The sequence below is a fragment of the Nerophis lumbriciformis genome, linkage group LG12 (assembly GCF_033978685.3).
Source record: "Nerophis lumbriciformis linkage group LG12, RoL_Nlum_v2.1, whole genome shotgun sequence".
Lineage (NCBI taxonomy): Eukaryota > Metazoa > Chordata > Actinopteri > Syngnathiformes > Syngnathidae > Nerophis > Nerophis lumbriciformis.
In genome coordinates, this window is record NC_084559.2 from 30,923,963 (window position 1) to 30,945,311 (window position 21,349).

Sequence of the window (21,349 nt, forward strand, 5' to 3'; positions counted from 1 at the left end):
TATCAAATGTTTGGCATTGGTAGAGAAGAATTGGCAATTTTTTTCATAGGCACAATCCACATGCTCAGTTCTGATGCTCATCCCACAAATGTGGCAGCACTTAAAAGGGTAATAAGGAGGCTTTTTAATGGTATAACATTTATTGCCAAGAAGCATTGTTACAACAAAGACATAATCAACCAAACATCAATTTCCTTACTTTTTGGGCTTATTTTATAATCAGTTCCACACAATCTACATAACTCTTGACTGTCTCGCAATGAATCACTTACTATAACTCTCTATTTCAAAGTCAATGTCTAAGGATTTCTACGATTGATTGTGTTGATATATGATTGTGTCGGGATCCAAAATGAAGTGGCATTTGTTTAAAAACAACAGAGGACATCATTTTTATTACAGCGATCATCGAGACAGGATTATCTTGACACTAACACATTTACAGGAAAAATAATCATCAAAGTATGAAATGGTTACACGACAGCATACAAAATAAACTACCATTGAAAAATTTAAATACTGACACAATATGTTTGATATAGCATAAAAAAAAGGAACACGTCTTTGTTATCAGGACAGTACAAACATAACAGTGGTTCCAGTTTTCCTATTTCCTCTGAGTGTGTGTTAAGTTTTTTCCAGGAAAAAATAAAATACACAGTTGATATGCAACAACTTGTAGTATATTGAATTACTTGTTCGGTGTGCATTTTCATTGAACAACACATATCTGAAAATAGTGATGACTTCCTCTTTTTGAGTGCGCTAAGAAACACTGAGCTGAACCATTTAAGAGACGTATCACAAAAATTAATACTGGAGGTGTTTTTCGTGTCGTTGCACATTGTACATGCTCAATATACTTAAATAATGACATCTTGTGGCATTGCGGTTACACTGAAACAAAGAATACAAGCTGAAGTCTTTCATGTCCACAGATTGATTAGTCTAAATGACCCTTTTTGCCCAGACGTGAGGCCTTAGGAGCACCACAGGTGATTCAGACCTTCGTGGGTGAAGAATGGGAGTGGTTATGGTGACGGGGGGAGTCAAACTACTGGAGTTTCCCTGAGGTGTCCCCCAACCTAAATCTGACAGTAAAGCCCCCCCCGCCCAGCAGGGCCATCGAGTGTTGATGCGACTAATAGAGAGGGAAGCCAACCCAGCCTGCGGTCCTCAGGGTGATCGGAGGGCTACTTCCCTCCAACCTTGGTGTCGGAGGACAGAGGAGAAGCAAGTCGGTATGGGAGCGCACCTGCTCGCTTATCTCTGTAGAAACTAGGGGAGGCTGTGCCAAATGGTCCATCCCCAGAGCCTAGATCAGGTTCTGTTGAAGAAAGACAGCAGTTGGAACAGGGCCTCCCTGCCCAGCACTGTGCATGCCCACGTGCAAGCTGTCGTCCTAATCTCACAAGCTTTTTAAATTGATTCAACACCGATTGTTGTACATTCAAGCAGCTCTACCAAATCTCCCTGCTGCTGTGAAGTGTGCATGTTTGGCAAGTGGGGCTACAACAAAACTCATGTCCAGTACTAACCTAACACTTGTATTTAAACTAGTAGTGGGCCAGTAAGGCCTTGTCTGCAGGCCTATCAATCAAGTTTATTTATACAGCCAAAATCAAAAAGGGATTCACAAACCACAACAACATCCTCAGATCAGGGGCCGTATTTATCAAGCGTCTTAGAGTGCCATTTTACACTTAAGTCCTGAGAATTTGCGAAATTTAGTCCTACTCTCAAACTTAAGAATAAAAGCTATTTATCAACTTTCTTAAGTCTAAGAATCACTCCTACTCTCCATGATATTTAAGAGACCTTCAGAGGTGTCCTAAGTGGTTAGGAGTTGCCAGCGGGGGATGGCACTGAGGCGAGAGAGACGTGCGCGAACGTTCAGGGAGCGGAAGGATGTCCTGGCTTTGTTTGATGACGAGCAGCTGATCAAACGGTATCGTTTAGACAGAGCGGGTATTATTTTTGTCACAGATTTAATAATAAGGGGCGTTATCTCATCAGCAACATCACGCAGCTGAGCTTTCACAGCAGAACTAAAGGTCACCACAATGCTTCGATATCTCGCCACTGGGAAAATGAATTGGAAAGAAAAGGAAACATTTATTTTTGATTCATTGCCAATATTGTTTGTTTGTTTTGTATTATTTTGTAGTTTATTGTCAAAATATACACTCCCATTGTCCACTTAAATATTTCTAAGATATTTCTTTATTCTTAGACAAGGGATTCCCTTCCGTGATTGGTCATTTCTATGGACACAGAAATGACGTCACCTAAAATTCCGTTTACGGCACATAGTAATGTCGTAATTCAGCTCTGAGTGTGACACTTAAGATTCAGTCCTACACTTCGCTGAAAGTGTGAGTAAGACGCTTGATAACTAACTTTTAAGTGCAGCTTTCAGCGAAGAATTTCTTTACTCATAAGTCAACTCTTAGCAGACTTCTTGGAAGTAATTCTAGGACGCTTGATAAATACGGCCCCTGATCCCAAATCCAAGCAAGAAAAAAACTCAACACCCCGGGTGACCAGTGCAATGGATGCAGAGTGGATACTAAACACTATCTGAAGCTCTGACCTACATTTTCAACTCAAAATCTATTTTGGTAAATTGTATTTATTTATCTTCATTTCATAGCTTGTCTCCTGGCCGCACTTTATGTGTATGTTAGAATTGTATTGGTCAAATCCAATTTGCTGTGACAATGCAATCTGATCTGGGTATTCAGAATGTGGACTGCAGGCCCATTATACTTACAGTATACACAATAGGTGTGTCAAAAAAAAAAAAAATCGATTTTCGAATGAACCATGATTCTTACTTATAACAATTCTTATTAAAACAAAACGATTTTTCAAAAAACAAAAACATTTGTGACATGTTTATTTATTTTTTATTTGACTTTTGCAGCCACTCAGGCAAATCATATTGTTGATGTAGATGCCCATATCTGCTGGACACATTTACTTTAGAAAAGATTAGTGTTGGAAACTTCTCTTGCCTTATTTGTATTTGACTTTATTAAATGTTTGGGTAGAATTTTATTAAACAAAACTAGTTTTCTTTTAAGTAATATATACATTTATCAAAGCTGTTATCTATTTTATGGAGGAAGGTAGTTAATCATAGAAGTGGCACCCAATGTTATTAAAAAAGTATTGATTTTGAATTGAGAATCAATTCTGAATCGAATCGTTACCCAAAAGAATCGAATCGTGTGGCGCTCAAAGATTCCCAGCGCTTCACTTTTTCCACATTTTCTTATGTTACAGCCTTATTCCAAAATGGAATAAATTAAATATTGCCTCAAAATTCTATACACAATACCGCATAATGACAAAAACATTTTTTTCACATTTGTTATTATGGGGTATTGTGTGTAGAATTTATACAGCCAAAATTCTACACACAATACCCCATAATGACAAAAAAAATGTTTTCACATTTGTTATTATGGGGTATTGTGTGTAGAATTTTGAGGATAAAAATTTATTTATTCCATCTTGGAATAAGGCTGTAACATAAATGTGGGAAAAGTGAAGCGCTTCTAATACTTTCTGGATGCACTGTAAACTATATTAGCAATGTAGCAGTTTTGTTAACCAGATTTCAAATCCACCAAACTGCACCAGAGCTGGCGTAAAATATCGTCAGAAATTTGGGGGATTTCTTTGGAATTTATCCTATCATTTTCCTATTTTTCACAATGTGAGACAAGAACACATATGTGTTTCTCTTTTTTGTGCAGTCTATATTGTAAAAAAAACAACGAAAAAACAGCTAAGAATGTAGAATGGGAGTCATCTATTCCGCCTATAAAGCCCTCTAAAAAACGCCAACAGAACTCTATTTGCACGCCGAGGAACTATTTTAGTAACAAGGCGCCTTGGTAACGTAGCTACTGCTGCTATGACATACAAAGCTGCTGCATCGCCTCTGAGTTGGTAAAAGTTTGTGCTAGGTTATAAATCCTTCCTCACACTTATGTAGTAGAAGGTTGTTGCCATAAACGGAGAAGTTGGTCAACTGTAAAATTCAACTTCGAACTCAAGACGTTGCGAGGAAGACAGGACAGGACAAGACCTTCGTTTTCCCCGAGCATTTTCTACCTGACGGTTGAGGAGTATGATGAATTCATCATATAAATGGGGAAGACAAGTTATGTGCTGAAAGATACAACCATCCCAATGAGAGCGGACATTGTACAACTGATTGTTTTATTGTGTTTGTAGTTTGTATTTCTTGTTTAACACTCAGCAAGACTGCGACACGATGCTTAGTGTTTCAAATGAGCTAAATCTGCTTATCATCAAGCTTGTAAAACCTGGAGCTCATCCTCTATAAATTCAGGCTCAAAAAGATAAGACAATGGATCATCATTTGTTCCAAAGTGGTTGTTGTTATCGCTCATGAAGTCTGCCATGATTAGTAGTAGTTGCTGTTGCCCAAAAATAATGCTTGAAATGAGCAAAATACGTAAATTATTACACGTTATTATGAATGTGCCTGTTACTACAATACACCTATATTTATGCCATGTATATACAAAGATGATGGATGTTTTGGATGTTTTTAGAGGGCTTTATTGAAATGAATTAAATGGAATAACTATTTGATTTTAGGACAGGGGTCGGCAACCTTTACCACTCAGAGCCATTTTGACCAGTTTCACAAATTAAAGAAAACAATGGGAGCCACAAAACTCTTTTGAAATTTAAAATGAAATACCACTGCATACAAAGTTATTTTTTGCTTTGTGTTATGTATAAACCAGGGGTCTCAGACACGCGGCCCGCACCTTAATATGAAAATGTAATGTTAGTGCGGCCCGCGAGTTTTATATGAATGCCGCTTGACAGCGTCATACTTGCCAACCCTCCCGATTTTTCCGGGAGACTCCCGAATTTCAGGGCAACTATTCTCTCGAATGTCTGCTGACTTTCACCCAAACAACAATAATAAGAGCGTGCCGTGATGACACAGCATTTAACGCCCTCTACAACCTGTACAAACAGCGTGCCAGTGCAGCCATGTTTTATGCAGCTTCTGCTTGCACACAACAGTGACAGCAAGGCATACTTGGTCAACAGCCACACAGGTTACACTGACGGTGGCCGTATAAAACAACTTTAAGACTCTTAGAAATATGCGCCACACTGTGAACCCACACCAAACGAGAATGACAAACACATTTCGGGATAAGTTAAAGTTAAAGTACCAATGATTGTCACACACACACTAGGTGTGGCGAAATTATTCTCTGCATTTGACCCATCACCCTTGATCACCCCCTGGGAGGTGAGGGGAGCAGTGGGCAGCAGCGGTGGCTGCGCCCGGGAATCATTTTTGGTGATTTAACCCCCAATTCCAACCCTTGATGCTGAGTGCCAAGCAGGGAGGTAATGGGTCCCATTTTTATAGTCTTTGGTATGACTCGGCCGGGATTTGAACTCCCAACCTACCGATCTCAAGACGGACACTCTAACCACTAGGCCACTGAGTAGATAACATCTGCACCGTAACACAGAACAAATACCCAGAATCCCATGCAGCCCTAACTCTTCCGGGCTACATTATACACCCCCGCTACCACCAAACCCCGCCCACCTCAACCGAGGAGGGGGGGGGGGGTTGCTTGATGTGTGGGAGGGGGCAGTGTTGGGGGGGGGGGGTGTTTGGTGGTCGCGGGGGTGTATAATGTAGCCCGGAAGAGTTAGGGCCACATGGGATCCTGGGTATTTGTTCTGTTGTGTTTATGTTGTGTTATGGAGCGGATGTTCTCCCGAAATGTGTTTGTCATTCTTGTTTGGTGAGGGTTCACAGTGTGGCGCATATTTGTAACAGCGTTAAAATTGTTACCACCGTCAGTGTAACCTGTATGGCTGTTGACCAAGAATGCCTTGCTGTCACTTACGTGTGCAAGCAGAAGCTGCACACAACATGTGGCTGGCTGGCACGCTGTTAGTACAGGTTGTAGAGGGCGTTAAATGCTGTGCCATCACGGCACGCTCTTATTGTTGTTTGGGTGAAAATCGGAGAATATTTGCCCCGGGAGATATCTGGGAGAGGCACTGAAATCCGGAAGTCTCCCGGGAAAATCGGGAGGGTCGGCAAGTATGCAGCTGAGCCGCATGCGGCTCCGGAGCCGCGGGTTGCAGACCTCTGGATTAGGACAATATTGATCAACATATTAGCACAGCATCACAGTAAATATGCCAGAATTAGCTACAATAGCTAAATTTCATCTGTTGTCCTAAGGCAGGCACCATCAAAACAAACACACATTTACAGACAACATACAGTACAGGCCAAAAGTTTGGACACACCTTCTCATTTCCATGCGTTTTCTTTATTTTCATGACTAGTTACATTGTAGATTGTCACTGAAGACATCCAAACTATGACACCTGTGAAGTGAAAACCCTTTCAGGGGACTACCTCTTGAAGCTCATCGAGAGAATGCCAAGAGTGTGCAAAGCAGTAATCAGAGCAAAGGGTGTCTATTTTGAAGAAACTAGAATATAAAACATGTTTTCAGTTATTTCACCTGTTTTTTGTTAAGTACACAACTCCACATGTGTTTATTCATAGTTTTGATGCCTTCAGTGACAATCTACAATGTAAATAGTCATGAAAATAAAGAAAACCCATTGAATGAGAAGGTGTGTCCAAACTTTTGGCATGTACTGTACATAATTTATAGGCGGAATAGATCGATTCTCCATTACGTAAATTGTTAGCCACCTCTTGCTAGCGGTTTTTCGCTAGTTAGAATGCACAAAAAAGACTAAAGACATATGCATTCTTGTCTCACATAGAGATTGTGAATGACAGGCAAAATTCCCCTTTAAAGTACCTGACTCAATTGTTGTAGCACCACTGTCCAGACACAACACTTCCCCCCCCCCCGTAAGTTAAAAAGTAATATATTTTCTTGATTGGAAAGGTATACATTCCTACAAAATATCTACATAACAGTCACTACATCAACATTCAGCAGCTCGTTTCTAGATTGGCTTTTTCAAAGTGTTATTAATGGTGTGTATCTGAGGGCCAGCGGGGGCTGTGGGTGAGGATGTCTCAGCGTTACCTGGCCAGATGATAGCCTCCAGCAGCGTCACCCTACGAGCCAGAAGCTCGAGATCCGCCTGCAAGTCGCGGAACATCTGCAAGCTAAAGTCCTATCAGAGAGCGGTGACAGGGGGGGGGGGCACTGTGTGAGGGGCGGGTGTGTGGAAACACCAGCCTGAGAGTCCTGGGGGGCTGCTCGTGACTGATCCCACTCCCTGACCCGGTAGGTGGCGAGGCAGCGGGAGTTTGAGCCCCATTACCTTAACCCCTGCCTTAAACTGAACCTGCCTCAGGCCTCCTACTCACCATGAATACCGATCATAGTCTCGAGGATTAAAACCCTCTCAGCTAAGATCTTCAGCGCCTCTCTGATCTGATGTATCCCGTCCCCCTGTGAAGATAGATACAGCCGTCAAGGTGAGGAGCGAAAGTTGAAGAACTGCTCGCCAAGATGCTGGTCATTTTTCTCTCCACACAATTCAGCAGTTAGAAGGTTAAAACAGTCCACACATCTGCCCAGCACACATTGGTCTGCTTCCTATGTTTTTTCTCTATCTCCCTCATTCTCGGGCCATGCTGCTACACAGAATGACGCCAGTCTGTGCCATGCCATGGCTGGACAACAACAACAGCAGCATGCACATCACATGACACCTTTCCAGGATCTAGGTTTAATCATGCCCTATGCATTCTGGGTTCTTGCCAGGATACGATTTTCAGCACAATTTCATACAATTGTGGACATAAAATCACCACCTGACAGAGAGAGGGCTGTATATGCTCAATGGACACCTTTTTAAGTCAAATATTAAGCAGGGGCATCAAACTGGGGATGTTTATGTTTGAAAATAATATGCAAGTTATTTAAAAAATGTCATAATTGTTAATATACAATTAATGTTGTCGTAAAAGTTCAATAATAAGCTTTCTTGAATTAAATTAAGAACGCCTAAGACAAAAATAAAATAAACATCTGTGGCAGCATAGGAGAAAGTTATGTACAAGTTCCACTTTTGCATCTCACTGCCCAGAACTGTGGTGTGTTCAAAGACCCTTGACGAAAGTTAGAAACAGGTGTCACTAGTTTAAAAAAAAAACAAGGAGAGACTTAGCTTCCAGGAAATGCACTAACAATAATATACTCATGATGATAATAGTGTTATCATTATGATTCGTATTATCCACTGATAATAATTGTATGTGTATAAACTCAGCTCTACTTTACACTCTTAGGTAAAAGAAAACTTGGCATATTTATATAGTCATATTTAAATTAGTAATGACAGGTTATATCAGGGGTCTCCAAACTTTTTGACTCGGGGGCCGCATTGAGCTAAAAAAATTTGGCCGGGGGCCGGGCTGTATATATATATATAAATATATATCTATATATATATATATATATATATATATATACAAATATATTTATTCTGAGCACGATGATGTCACGTTGTCGAAGGTAAAATGCATTTTTAGACAATATGATGTGCCTGAGCGGCTGGGAGAGACACCGAGAGTTACAAGCGGTAAAAATTGGATTAGAAAGGACAGATTTACAAAAATAATATATAGATACATATTTATATATATATTGTATCCATACATACATACATATATATATATATATATATATACATACATACATACTATATATATATATATATATATATATATATATATATATATACATACATACTATATATATATATATATATATATACATATACATACATACATACTGTATATATATATATATATATATATATATATATATATATATATATATATATACATACACAAAAATAATTAAAAAAAAAAAATATATAGATTTACTTGGGACTTCCCGCAGGCCGGATTTTGGATGCTGGCAGGCCGGATCCGGCCCGCGGGCCGTAGTTTAGGGACCCCTGGGTGAAAGATAAATTATTTATATGGCCAATTAAATTGAATTTGTCTGCACTTTTTTTGTAGAAAAAACCCACGTTATTGAATTAATTATTTAGATAAAATAAATATAATAATATAAAATGTATGTAGCCGTGAAAAAAACAAATTTGGCATGATTAGAACACGCGCGTGTTTGTATCTGGAAGGGGTTGTTGCCAAAAGTCAGACGTGCGCTGCTATGGAAAACGGAAATAAATGCAGCGAATAATTAGTTCCAACAATGATTAAAATGACCAAATTATGGTAAATATTGTACATATTACATATTGTTATGAACGTGTCTGTTACTACATTATATATAGACTTGCAGTGTGTATATAAAACGTTGATGGAGGGTTTTTAACTTGTTTTAGAGGGCTTTGAAGACTCCTGCTAGCCATATCTTTCAAACATTTATATCATCTTTAAAATCTCCAAAAAGACGCGTGTTTTTGTCTCATAGGCAAAATTCCAAAAAAAGTGCAGTTCCCCTTTAATTTAGACACAAATATAAATAAGAATTAAATGAATAAATAAAAAGAACAATAATAATACAAAATAAAAAAATCAAATTTTAAATGTTTTTTTGATTACTTGATTGCATAATTCAATTTAACTATAAAACGGACCCCAGCATTTTGAGTTGAATCAAAACTTGTTAATGTTATATTATGAAGTTCACATTTTAATCAATTCTGCAATACAATTGCAAATAACAAGGTACTGATGTACACCAATGCACTAAACACACCCATAAACATAACTGAGTGCACTCATGTCTGCATTTACAGTTGTTTAGGCCAGTGTTTCTGGACCATTGTTGGGCCGCCAAAAAATATCTGTTTCTCAGCTGGGGTCCGTATAGGCCAGCGGAACTCACATGTAATACACTTTTCCACCACTTGTGGCAATAATGACAATCTGAAACAAACAGAGAAGTTTCTTAAGCGCAAAAATTATGACTAAAGTGGTGAAGCTGTATTTGCACTTACGTAACATATACGTAACATATATTATTATTATTTCTTTATTTATTTTAGCGCAACATAATTGTATGTCAAATTATTTTTCATCAGTTATTTATGAGTCCCTTCTGTTGCAGTATATTTGGTTAGTACTTATAATCAGCCTGACTTGAGCCTAAGGTTTATGTGGTAAATAAATAATAATCTTTGTGAATAACACATGGTTTCATATCATTCGAAAATGTTGTTTACATGTTTAACTGAAAGTAAGATAGATATAATTATTAAATACGATTAAAATCAAGAGTAAGATTACTAATTCTCCGTTAATATTTGAGTGGGCCCCTCTGTAGTGGAAAAGTTGGGCCCCAAGCTCACTGACAGTTTCAGATGACGGCGCTAAATCTTTTTTTGTGTGCAATCTAGCCAATCTGCGTTAATACATGAGTAATGCAATATTTTTTATGATTAATCACACATGTTAACTTTGATATTAATACAACATGTTTTTAATATGGTTTTAGAGCAGTGACAGCTGTTGTTCAGTTAGTTGCAAATAATTATTACTCCTGTCAAAGTGTTTTTATTTGTTGAATGGGTGTATTTTATCGGGTCATCAAATGAGAAAATGTCAGACATATTAATTCAAAATGAGTATTTTGTGATGGTGTCAGCTGGGATAGGCTCCAGCTCACCCGCGATAGTAATGAGGTCAAGCGATATAAAAAATGGATGAATGGGTTGACTAAAATAATCGAAAAAAATAACTACACAATAATAAATATTGTTAAATTATTACCTCTCTGTTCTCTTTTATTAACTTTTATAAAAACCTAAAAAGTGTCCAATGAGTGTATACTTAGATGTTGGGGGGTTAAATGTTTGTTGTTGCTTCAAAACATAAACAACCACAATTCACCACCACAAAAAGACATGCAAAAATGAAAGGCTGCTGGTTAGTAACGCAAAAAAGCAAGCGATGTATTTATGTATGCAGTTTAATTGTGTTAGCCAATAAAGAGTGTGAGAATATTTAAAAAACACTACATGAATATTAGGCTCAATTGCCTTATTCCAATGTAGCAGCCTTGTTATGTATTAATGTAAAATGAGATGTCATGCAATGTTGCAAGATGGGATAAAAGAAGGTAGCTGTATCCACTCCACTCACGTCAGAGTACAACACGTCTAAACCCACCACCAACACGTACATGGAGTGATTTGGCATATATGCATTTTCTTTCATTGTCCTCTTTTCATCTTAGGAGAAGGAAGATCAATTTAGCCATGTCAATGATTGGGCCTTTGTTGCAGTGTCGTGTTGCTACACAGGACTGACCGTCCTGATGCTATCTTGACAGATATGCCAAAGTGACCGTGAAAGGTAGCCATAGCTTGCAGAGGGAGTCAGGGTCAAGAGGACAGCAGTCCAGAGCACACCCCGAGGACCGACAACACAACAACACATTGAGACTGAAGGCTTTCACACACAAACTCATTACGGTTGACCAGCTGTACAAAAAAAACACACATGGTAGGTGAGAAGACATGAGAGGACAAGAAAACACAGAACTGATGATAACAAAAATGATAATATCTTACATTTAGATTGCTCTTGTAAAATGAAAAAGAGGTCAAAGAAAGGGAAGGATTAGACAAACAGAGGAAAACACAATCAAAGGAATCTTAAAATAATTCTTTTTTTGGGTCTCACCACTACCACCAATTTGACTATTTCCTCACCGGTAAGCCTTTCTCTCCAGGCTCTCCTTTGGGACCCGGTGCACCCTGTTGGGAGATAGTACAACTGTTGGAAGATAGTACAACTATTGGGAGATAGTACAACTGTTGGAAGATAGTACAACTATTGGGAGATAGTACAACTGTTGGGAGATAGTACAACTGCGTGTGATGCACAGGCAGGAATGTAATTGTGGTATTATGGTCAGCGTTGCCAGACATACGATAATAAAGGACTTTGTATAGGGCAGTGTTTTTCAACCTTTATGAGCCGAGGCACATTTTTTTCATTGAAAAAATGCGGAGGCACACCACCAGCGGTAAACATTAAAAAATTAAACTCCATAGCCGATATTGACAGTAAAAAGTTGTTCTCGCAAGTGTAGGAAATGACTTTAAACCATAACCAACCATGCATCACTATAGCTCTTGTCTCAAAGTAGGTGTAGTGTCATGACCTGTCACATAATGCCGTGACTTATTTGGAGTTTTTTGGTGTCTTCCTGTGTGTAGTGTTTTAGTTATTGTCTTGCGCTCCTATTTTGGCTTTTCCTGTTTTGTTGGTATTTTCCTGTAGCAGTTTCATGTCTTCCTTGAACGCTATTCCCCGCACCTGCTTTGTTTTAGCAATCAAGACTATTTAAGTTCTCGCTATCCTTCTTTGCGCGGACATTGTTGATTGTCATGTCATGTTTGGATGTACTTTGTGGACGCTGTCTGCTACACACGCTGTAAGTCTTTGCTGTCGTCCAGCATTCTGTTTTTGTTTACTTTGCAACCAGTTTAAATTTAGTTTCGTTTTTGCATAGCCTTCCCTAAGCTTCAATGCCTTTTCTTAGTGGCACTCACCTTTTGTTTTATTTTGTTTATTAGATACCTTTTTACCTGCACACATTTGTGATCACGACAAACCATGTTCCCAACATCTACAAAGCAATTAGCTACTTGCTGCCACCTACTGATATGGAAGAGTATTACAAGGTTACTCTGCCGAGCTCTAGACAGTACAGACACTCAACAACACATAGTTTGCAGACTATAATTACTGGTTTGCAAAAAATATTTGTAACCCAAATAGGTGAAATTAGATCATCTCCCACGGCACACTAGTGTGCCGCGGCACAGTGGTTGAAAAACACTGGTATAGGGGAAGGGAATTTTTGGGGCAATTCCAAAAAATATGATTCATTAGGCCCAGACAGTACGATAATTTTACCTTCTGTGCGATCAATGATTCCAAAAATCTAATTATGTAGGATAATTTGAACCTTTCAGTACATGGTTGTTAGTAAATCCATCTTGCACACTGCCTGATGTGGCGTATGTGCCTCTTTACAGCCTGGCAGTGGCAGCGTTTTTGTTGTTGTTGTTTTTAACTTCCCTTCAGATTGACAGTACACACTTACTTGTAGGATCATGTTTGTTAACATTGTTATGCTGCAAGCAAAAAGATTTTCTACATAAATGTCGATTTATGAAAATAAAATCTACATATTGGTTTAATTGGTTTAAAATGACCAAAAATGATTATAAATACAAAAGCTCTTAAATCGATTTCATTATTGCAGAAATTTAAAGTCATTCAGATTAGCCTATTTTTGTATTATTATTTATTGTTATTATTTTTATATAATATTTGCATTTGCTTTAATATTCTTTCCTTTACATGTTTTGCAAAAGACAGTATTTGCTCCACCTGATAGATGTTTGAAGTTGTTGAGATTTGTTGAAAGTGCCTTGGTTTTTATGAATATATGTTTGTATGTACATTGTTCAATAAAAAAAAAAACATTAAAAAACAACAACTTACTTGTAGGATGAAAAATGGACCCGCTCATCAAAGTGTCATAAATAATCAATAGAACAACTACTTTTACTTTCATCGCTTGAAATCTTTGAACAACTTCAACTCTATCTATTGATGTTTTTTTTTTTTTTTATTTAAAAAAATGTTTTGTGGCCTTTTTGTCAGAAATAACAGTTTCTTTATAATGGGAAAATGCAAAGTATGCAATATTAAAAAAAAATAAAAAATTACAGAGTAGAATATTTGAGGTTGGGTAATTACAGCCTTGAACAGGTCAATCATTCATGACAAGAGAAATGTTGATGCAGTAGACAAGCGGACAAAATATATTACTTTTACAGTCCATACTGAGATTGGAGGAGAGAGAAAGCAGGCAGGACTTGGTTAAGTTTAATAAATTCACACAAGTCTTTTATGTATATTAGCAGTTTTCTGAAAATTACTTTTAAAAAGTGATTAATTATAGTTACTTTGCCAAAAAAGAATTACTAACTGAATTACTCTTTAATGAATGTAATTTATTACAAGGGAAACGCTACTTAAAAAAACACCTTAAAACATCTGGCATACGCAGTTTAATATGAGAGCACAGTTTGCGTGTGTGTGCTTTTAAAAGGCGGGGCCTGTTGCCTAGTGACGCATCGAGGGTTTCAACGGAGCTGCGTTTGTTAGCTTCAGCAGTTAGCAGTGGCAGTTTGTCGGCTCTGATGCCAGCTCATATGCATCTTTTCACCGGATTATGTTACCTCAGGTTAATAAAGAGATGGAATGTGCTTCGATGGCTGTTATATCTTCTTGTCAACAAACGGTGTATTGTTTGGATTGTAAGTTTGTCACTTCAATCATTGATTTGTTGTTCATTATTCCTATTGTGTAAGTGTTGTTGTCTGCTGTGTCACAGTGCGATGTTGCTACATCACGTTCATTTTAGTGCGGTGCTGCTCTCACTAGCAATAATTACTAACGCCGTGGTTACGAACACTCTATATTATAACTCTTTGGTTATATTTCAGACTGCTAACTTTTAAACTAAACAATCATACCACACAATGAACACATGACGTAAAGTCAGTTTTGGGCCCTATGGTTGCACAAGTGTTAAAAGTGAAACTGCTTCATAAACAATACCATACATGATCGGCATAAACATGGTATGCGTGTGATCAGGGTCACAACAACGAGTAAAGTAAAGTTAAAGTACCACTGATAGTCACACACACACTAGGTGTGGTGAAATTAACCTCTGCATTTGACCCATCCCCTTGTTCCACTTCCTGGGAAGTGAGGGGAGCAGTGAGCACCAGCGGTGGCCGCGCTCGGGAATCATTTTGGTGATTTAACTCCCAATTCCAACCCCTGATGTCGAGGGCCAAGCAGGGAGGTAATGGATCCCATTTTTATAGTCTTTGGTATGACTCGGCCTGGGTTTGAACTCACAACCTACGATCTCAGGGCGGACACTAACCATAAAGGCTGGAATTATCCTCTCGCATCACATAGCTTGCTGTCCTCCTGTCAAATTGACTAGCGCAAAATGGCGCGGACCAAGCAAGAGGAGTTTAATTTACCGCCATCATTTTTATGATTCTTACTTTGAAGAAAGGTTTTGGTTACGATGGAAAAAATATACAAGACTAAAACCAATTGCGATCCCGAAAAATCAGGAGAAAAAAGAAGAGAAAAAGATGGTAAGCCTTTAGTATTTTATTTTGTGTCCTCTTCTACTGATGTTTTCCTCAAGACACTTAAGGAATTGCTGAAAGAGAATGTGAAACTACATTGTTTGCTCATAATGTTGATTATATCAGTTTTGAAATATCGTGGACCAGGGCGACAAAAAGATACAATTAATTGATCAAAATAATATTTTTATATCAGTTTATCCACACCGTTTATGCGGGGAAATGAGCTCCAGTTCAGTAAATGACGTCACACCAAGAGGGGGCGACATATCGAGCCTGACGACAGAATACAGTTAGTTGATAGTATATATGATAGTATATATCTGTATCATGAATCAATTTAAGTGGACGCCGACTTAAACAAGTTGAAAAACTTATTCGGGTGTTACCATTTAGTGGTCAATTGTACGGAATATGTACTGTACTGTGTAATCTACTAATAAAAGTCTCAATCAATCAATCAATCAATCAATCAATCGGTTATCTACCCATTACTCAAAAACTAATTGATATTATGAGAAATAACTGCCAGATTCATTTTTGAAGCAAAAAATATATAAAAAGAGCTACTTCGTGAAATTTCGGTCATCCGGACTCTATGGGTGCTTTAGGCTGAAGAAAATTCTGTCCTTTCCCATCTGGGAACGCTGATTATGTTAGAAAAAGAGAATGAGCTTACCGGCTCTCCTCTAAAGCCCCTTTCTCCTTGGTAACCTGAAGGCCCCTGAAATCAAAGAGTACGCTTTTGCTTAATCTTAAGGAATGATCAAACACAAAACCTGCTCACGTGTACTCACTCTCTCTCCACGCTCTCCCTTTGGTCCCACAGGACCTGATGTTCCAGGGGTACCGGCTTTACCCTGTCAAAGAACAAAGTCAAATGACAAACTTGGTCCACAAACAACTTGTTTCTAAATTGACATGTGAGCATTCTCACGTTGTGTCCTGGTGGGCCAGGAAGTCCTAGCGGGCCTTTTGGGCCTGGGGGACCTGTACACAGTAGGCAGACATGTTCATGTTAGTGTTGCTTGTGTTTAACACTGGAGAGCTTTCATTCTGTCTCTCACCGGACACTTCATTAGGTACACTTATGCAATCTAATGAGATCATCTGCCTTTACAAAGACAACAATGCTTTGAGTATGCTTGATTTATGTTTATTACTGTGGTTGTACTCATGACACTGTGTAGAACAGCACTTCATCTTACTTGTTCTAATATTTTGTCGTTTATTTTTTGTTTTTTTGTGATGCGTTGTAGTCGTACATCACTGCAAACTACATTAACAATAAAATATAGTTCAATGCGATGAGGTGGCGACTTGTCCAGGGGGTACCCCACCTTCCGCCCAAATGCAGCTGAGATAGGCTCCAGCACCCTACGCGACCCCGAAAGGGACAAGCGGTAGAAAATGGATGGATGGATGTTTTAAAAGTGTCAATCAAAGCTATGTATTATTGTTAGAGTTTGCCCTTGTTTGAATTCGGAAGATTTCTTTTCCCAAAGATTCTCAATTCCAGGGTCAAAAATGTAATTTTAATTTCTCACAAGGCTAATTTTTAAAAAGGTAGATATATATCAATCCTTTGAACTTAAATATAAAGGTTATGCATCAAAACAATAACAGTGCAATACTTTTTCATAACATGGTCACTACTAGTTTCTCTTGTTATATTCTTATTTTTTACTGTTATATTGATATTGTTATTGTTGCCTTTTATTTTTATTCTTATTGTAATATTTTCTATTTTATTTCCATTTATACCCCCATTATTTACCGTATTTTTCGGACTATAACTCGCAGTTTTTTTCATAGTTTGGACGGGGGTGCGACTTATACTCAGGAGCGACTTATGTGTGAAATTATTAACACATTACCGTGAAATATCAAATCATATTATTTAGCTCATTCACGTAAGAGACGAGACGTATAAGATTTCATGGGATTTAGCGATTAGGAGTGACAGATTGTTTGGTAAACGTATAGCATGTTCTATATGTTATAGTTATTTGAATGACTCTTACCATAATATGTTGCGTTAACATACCAGACACGTTCTCAGTTGGTTATTTATGCTTCATATAACGTACACTTATTCAGCCTGTTGTTCACTATTCTTTATTTATTTTAAATTGCCTTTCAAATGTCTATTCTTGGTGTTGGGTTTTATCAAATACATTTCCCCAAAAATTGCGACTCATACTCCAGTGCGACTTATATGTTTTTTTCCTTCTTTATTATGCATTTTCGGCAGGTGCAACTTATACTCCGGTGTGACTTATACTCCGAAAAATACGGTATATATGTTTTTTTCCTTCTTTATTATTCATTTTCGGCCGGTGCGACTTATACTCCGGAGCGACTTGTACTCCGAAAAATACGGTACTTTTTACTTTTTAAATTCGATCTCAATTCTGTACACCTATCTATCTATCTATCTATCTATCTATCTATCTATCTATCTATCTATCTTTTCTTTCCACATGAGTAAACTTTCGCAAAAGTTTGAGTTTATTTTTGAAAACCTCGTAAAAAGACAATGTTTACACATATATTGTAGTTTATGTGTTAGAGACAGGGAAGTTCCGTTTTAATGCTGCCGATTCAGATCACCCATGGGTGAAATCGGCCGATACCGATCACATGTATTAACTGTAGATGTTTCAATTTATTTATGCTGAGTGCTTTTGACAGTGTAACAGTATCAACACTATATTTAAACCGATTCCTTATTTTTCTTTTATTACATGCAATTGTTTGAGCAACATAAAGTTAGTAGTACACAGTAACTGAACAAAACAAAAGCAAAAACTACTATCTATTATTGTGTCCAGGGAATTATTACCTGAGTTTATATACATGAACAAAAACAACAATAGAAATAGACCTAATCACTCACTGTCGTGTCGATCATATGCTGATACTACTACCCTTGATATCGGTACCGCTGCCATCCTTCTAATTATTGTGTACGGACTGTGACAATGCTGACACACCAACTGTTGTTGTTATATTATCCTCTCCCTAGACTCTTATTAATCTACTTATTAATTTCCTGTTAATATCTGCCTACTTTCTTAAACTTTACTAAGGATCCGTGCCCTTCACAATACCCGGGGATTGAACTATGATCCACAGATTTAAAGTCGAGAGCGCGAGACAAAGAGCTAAAAGCCTGTGATGTCAGCTTGGGACTTTTAAGGCGTTTAGGAGTGAAATGTACCAACATACTCTCACACAGCCACACCGAGCGGCATTCATAACAGGTGTATCTAATAATATATCTGGTGACTTTACACTCAAATGATCTAATACAGTGGTTGTCAAACTTTTTTCCACCATATACCACCATTAAAATACAGTGGAAAAGTAGGCCTGACTATTCATTAAAAACATAGAACAGTGGTTCTTAACCTTGTTGGAGGTACCGAACCCCACCAGTTTCATATGCGCATTCACCGAACCCTTCTTTAGTAAAAAATAAAATGTTTTTTTTCAAATTCAAGGCAAAGTTATATGTTTTTGGTAACACTTTAGTATGGGGAACATATTCTAAGTAACAAAGACTTAATTTAGAGTTATTTGGTTATGGTTAGGGTTAGAGGGTTAGGGCCAGGGTTAGAGGGTTAGGGTTATAATAAGTCCATCCATCCATCTTCTTCCGCTTATCCGAGGTCGGGTCCCGGGGGCAGTAGCCTAAGCAGGGAAGCCCAGACTTCCCTCTCCCCAGCCACTTTGTCCAGCTCTTCCTGTGGGACCCCGAGGCGTTCCCAGGCCAGCCGGGAGACATAGTCTTTCCAACGTGTCCTGGGTCTTCCCCGTGGCCTCCTACCGGTCGGACGTGCCCTAAACACCTCCCTAGGGAGGCGTTCGGGTGGCATCCTGACCAGATGCCCGAACCACCTCATCTGGCTCCTCTCGATGTGGAGGAGCAGCGGCTTTACTTTGAGCTCCACCCGGATGGCAGAGCTTCTCACCCTATCTCTAAGGGAGAGCCCCGCCACCCGGCGGAGGAAACTCATTTCGGCCGCTTGTACCCGTGATCTTGTCCTTTCGGTCATAACCCAAAGCTCATGACCAGAGGTGAGGATGGGAACGTAGATCGACCGGTAAATTGAGAGCTTTGCCTTCCGACTCAGCTCCTTCTTCACGACAACGAATCGATACAGCGTCCGCATTACTGAAGACGCCGCACCGATCCGCCTGTCGATCTCACGATCCACTCTTCCCTCACTCGTGAACAAGACTCCGAGGTACTTGAACTCCTCCACTTGGGGAAAGATCTCCTCCCCAACCCGGAGATGGCACTCCACCCTTTTCCGGGCGAGAACCATGGACTCGGACTTGGAGGTGCTGATTCTCATCCCAGTCGCTTCACACTCAGCTGCGAACCGATCCAGTGAGAGCTGAAGATCCTGGCCAGATGAAGCCATCAGGACCACATCATCTGCAAAAAGCAGAGACCTAATCCTGCAGCCACCAAACCAGATCCCCTCAACGCCTTGACTGCGCCTAGAAATTCTGTTCATAAGTTATGAACAGAATCGGTGACAAAGGGCAGCCTTGGCGGAGTCCAACCCTCACTGGAAACGTGTCCGACTTACTACCGGCAATGCGGACCAAGCTCTGGCACTGATCATACAGGGAGCGGACTGCCACAATCAGACAGTCCGATACCCCATACTCTCTGAGCACTCCCCACAGGACTTCCCGAGGGACACGGTCGAATGCCTTCTCCAAGTCCACAAAACACATGTAGACTGGTTGGGCAAACTCCCATGCACCCTCAAGGACCCTGCCGAGAGTATAGAGCTGGTCCACAGTTCCACGACCAGGACGAAAACCACACTGTTCCTCCTGAATCCGAGGTTCGACTATCCGGCGTAGCCTCCTCTCCAGTACACCTGGATAGACCTTACCGGGAAGGCTGAGGAGTGCGATCCCACGATAGTTAGAGCACACCCTCCGGTTCCCCTTCTTAAAGAGAGGAACCACCACCCCGGTCTGCCAATCCAGTGGTACCGCCCCCGTTATAATAAGGCCATGCCAAATAAGGCATTAATAAGTACTTCATAATGACTAGTTAAGAGCCAATATGTTACTAATTTGCATGTTAATAAGCAACTAATTAATGGTGAATATGTTCCCCATACTAAAGTGTTACCATGTTTTTTACTGTTGCACAAAATGAACCGTGCATGAACATCACCTTGTTCAAAGAACAAAACCAACACAGTGCATAAACTCACAACAAATTACACACCTGCAAATCAGTCTGACTTCTGCTGTTGCCGTATCCGTAATACGCCGATAGGGAGAAGTTTTTATTTACACGATGAGTCGGGTGTGTTTCGACCTCCACCGAACCCCTGAGCCCGACTCACCGAACCCCTAGGGTTCGATCGAACCCAGGTTAAGAACCACTGACATAGAAGTTTTATGGAACAAATATATTCAATATTTTGGTCACTGTAACATTATACACAGTTTGAAAAATAACACTGTGTTTGAAAATAGGAAAATAAAACACTGTACTTGAATCAAGTGATTCTTTGGTGTACCACTAGATGGAGCCCGCGTCCCATTTGTGGTACACGTAGCATCGTTTGAGAATCACTGATCGAGTGATATGGAACACAATACATAAGGTTTGAAATGAATGAAAAATATCATTGGCTAGTACTCTATCAGTGGTTCTTAACCTTGTTGGAGGTACCGAACCCCACCAGTTTCATATGCGCATTCACCGAAACCTTCTTTAGTGAAAAATATATATATATATTTTTCAAATTCAAGACAAAGTTATATGTTTTTGGTAACACTTTAGTATGGGGAACGTATTCTAAGTAACAAAGACTTAATTTAGAGTTTTTTGGACACTAGGGGAACATATTCTAAGTAACAAAGACTTAATTTAGAGTTGTTTGGTTAGGGTTAGGGTTAGAGGGTTAGGGCCAGGGTTAGAGGGTTAGGGTTATAATAAGGCCATGCCGAATAAGGCATTAATAAGTACTTAATAATGATTAGTCAAGAGCCAATACGTTACTAATTTGCATGTTAATAAGCAACTAATTAATGGTGAATATATTCCCCATACTAATGTGTTACCATGTTTTTTTACTGGTGCACAAAATGAACCGTG

General features: G+C 39.1%; 1 protein-coding gene across 3 annotated transcripts in view; it reads right to left on the bottom strand.

Annotated features, from left to right (window-relative positions):
- Positions 1–363: 363 nt before the first annotated feature.
- emid1 (EMI domain containing 1) overlaps positions 364–21,349 on the bottom strand; it is a 204,634-nt gene continuing 183,648 nt past the window's right edge. Inside the window, exons 11-16 of one of the 3 annotated variants that reach the window (XM_061986344.1) lie at positions 16,145–16,197; positions 16,005–16,067; positions 15,887–15,931; positions 11,722–11,766; positions 7,107–7,197; positions 364–1,327 (exon numbers count right to left, since the gene is read on the bottom strand). In XM_061986344.1, the coding sequence (XP_061842328.1) occupies positions 1,194–1,327; positions 7,107–7,197; positions 11,722–11,766; positions 15,887–15,931; positions 16,005–16,067; positions 16,145–16,197 (431 nt within the window). In that variant the 3' untranslated portion in view covers positions 364–1,193. Of the gene's footprint in view, positions 1,328–7,106; positions 7,198–7,393; positions 7,479–8,926; positions 11,593–11,721; positions 11,767–15,886; positions 15,932–16,004; positions 16,068–16,144; positions 16,198–21,349 lie in introns of those variants that run through there. The other 2 variants (XM_061986345.1, XM_061986346.1) reach the window with 2 other exon arrangements.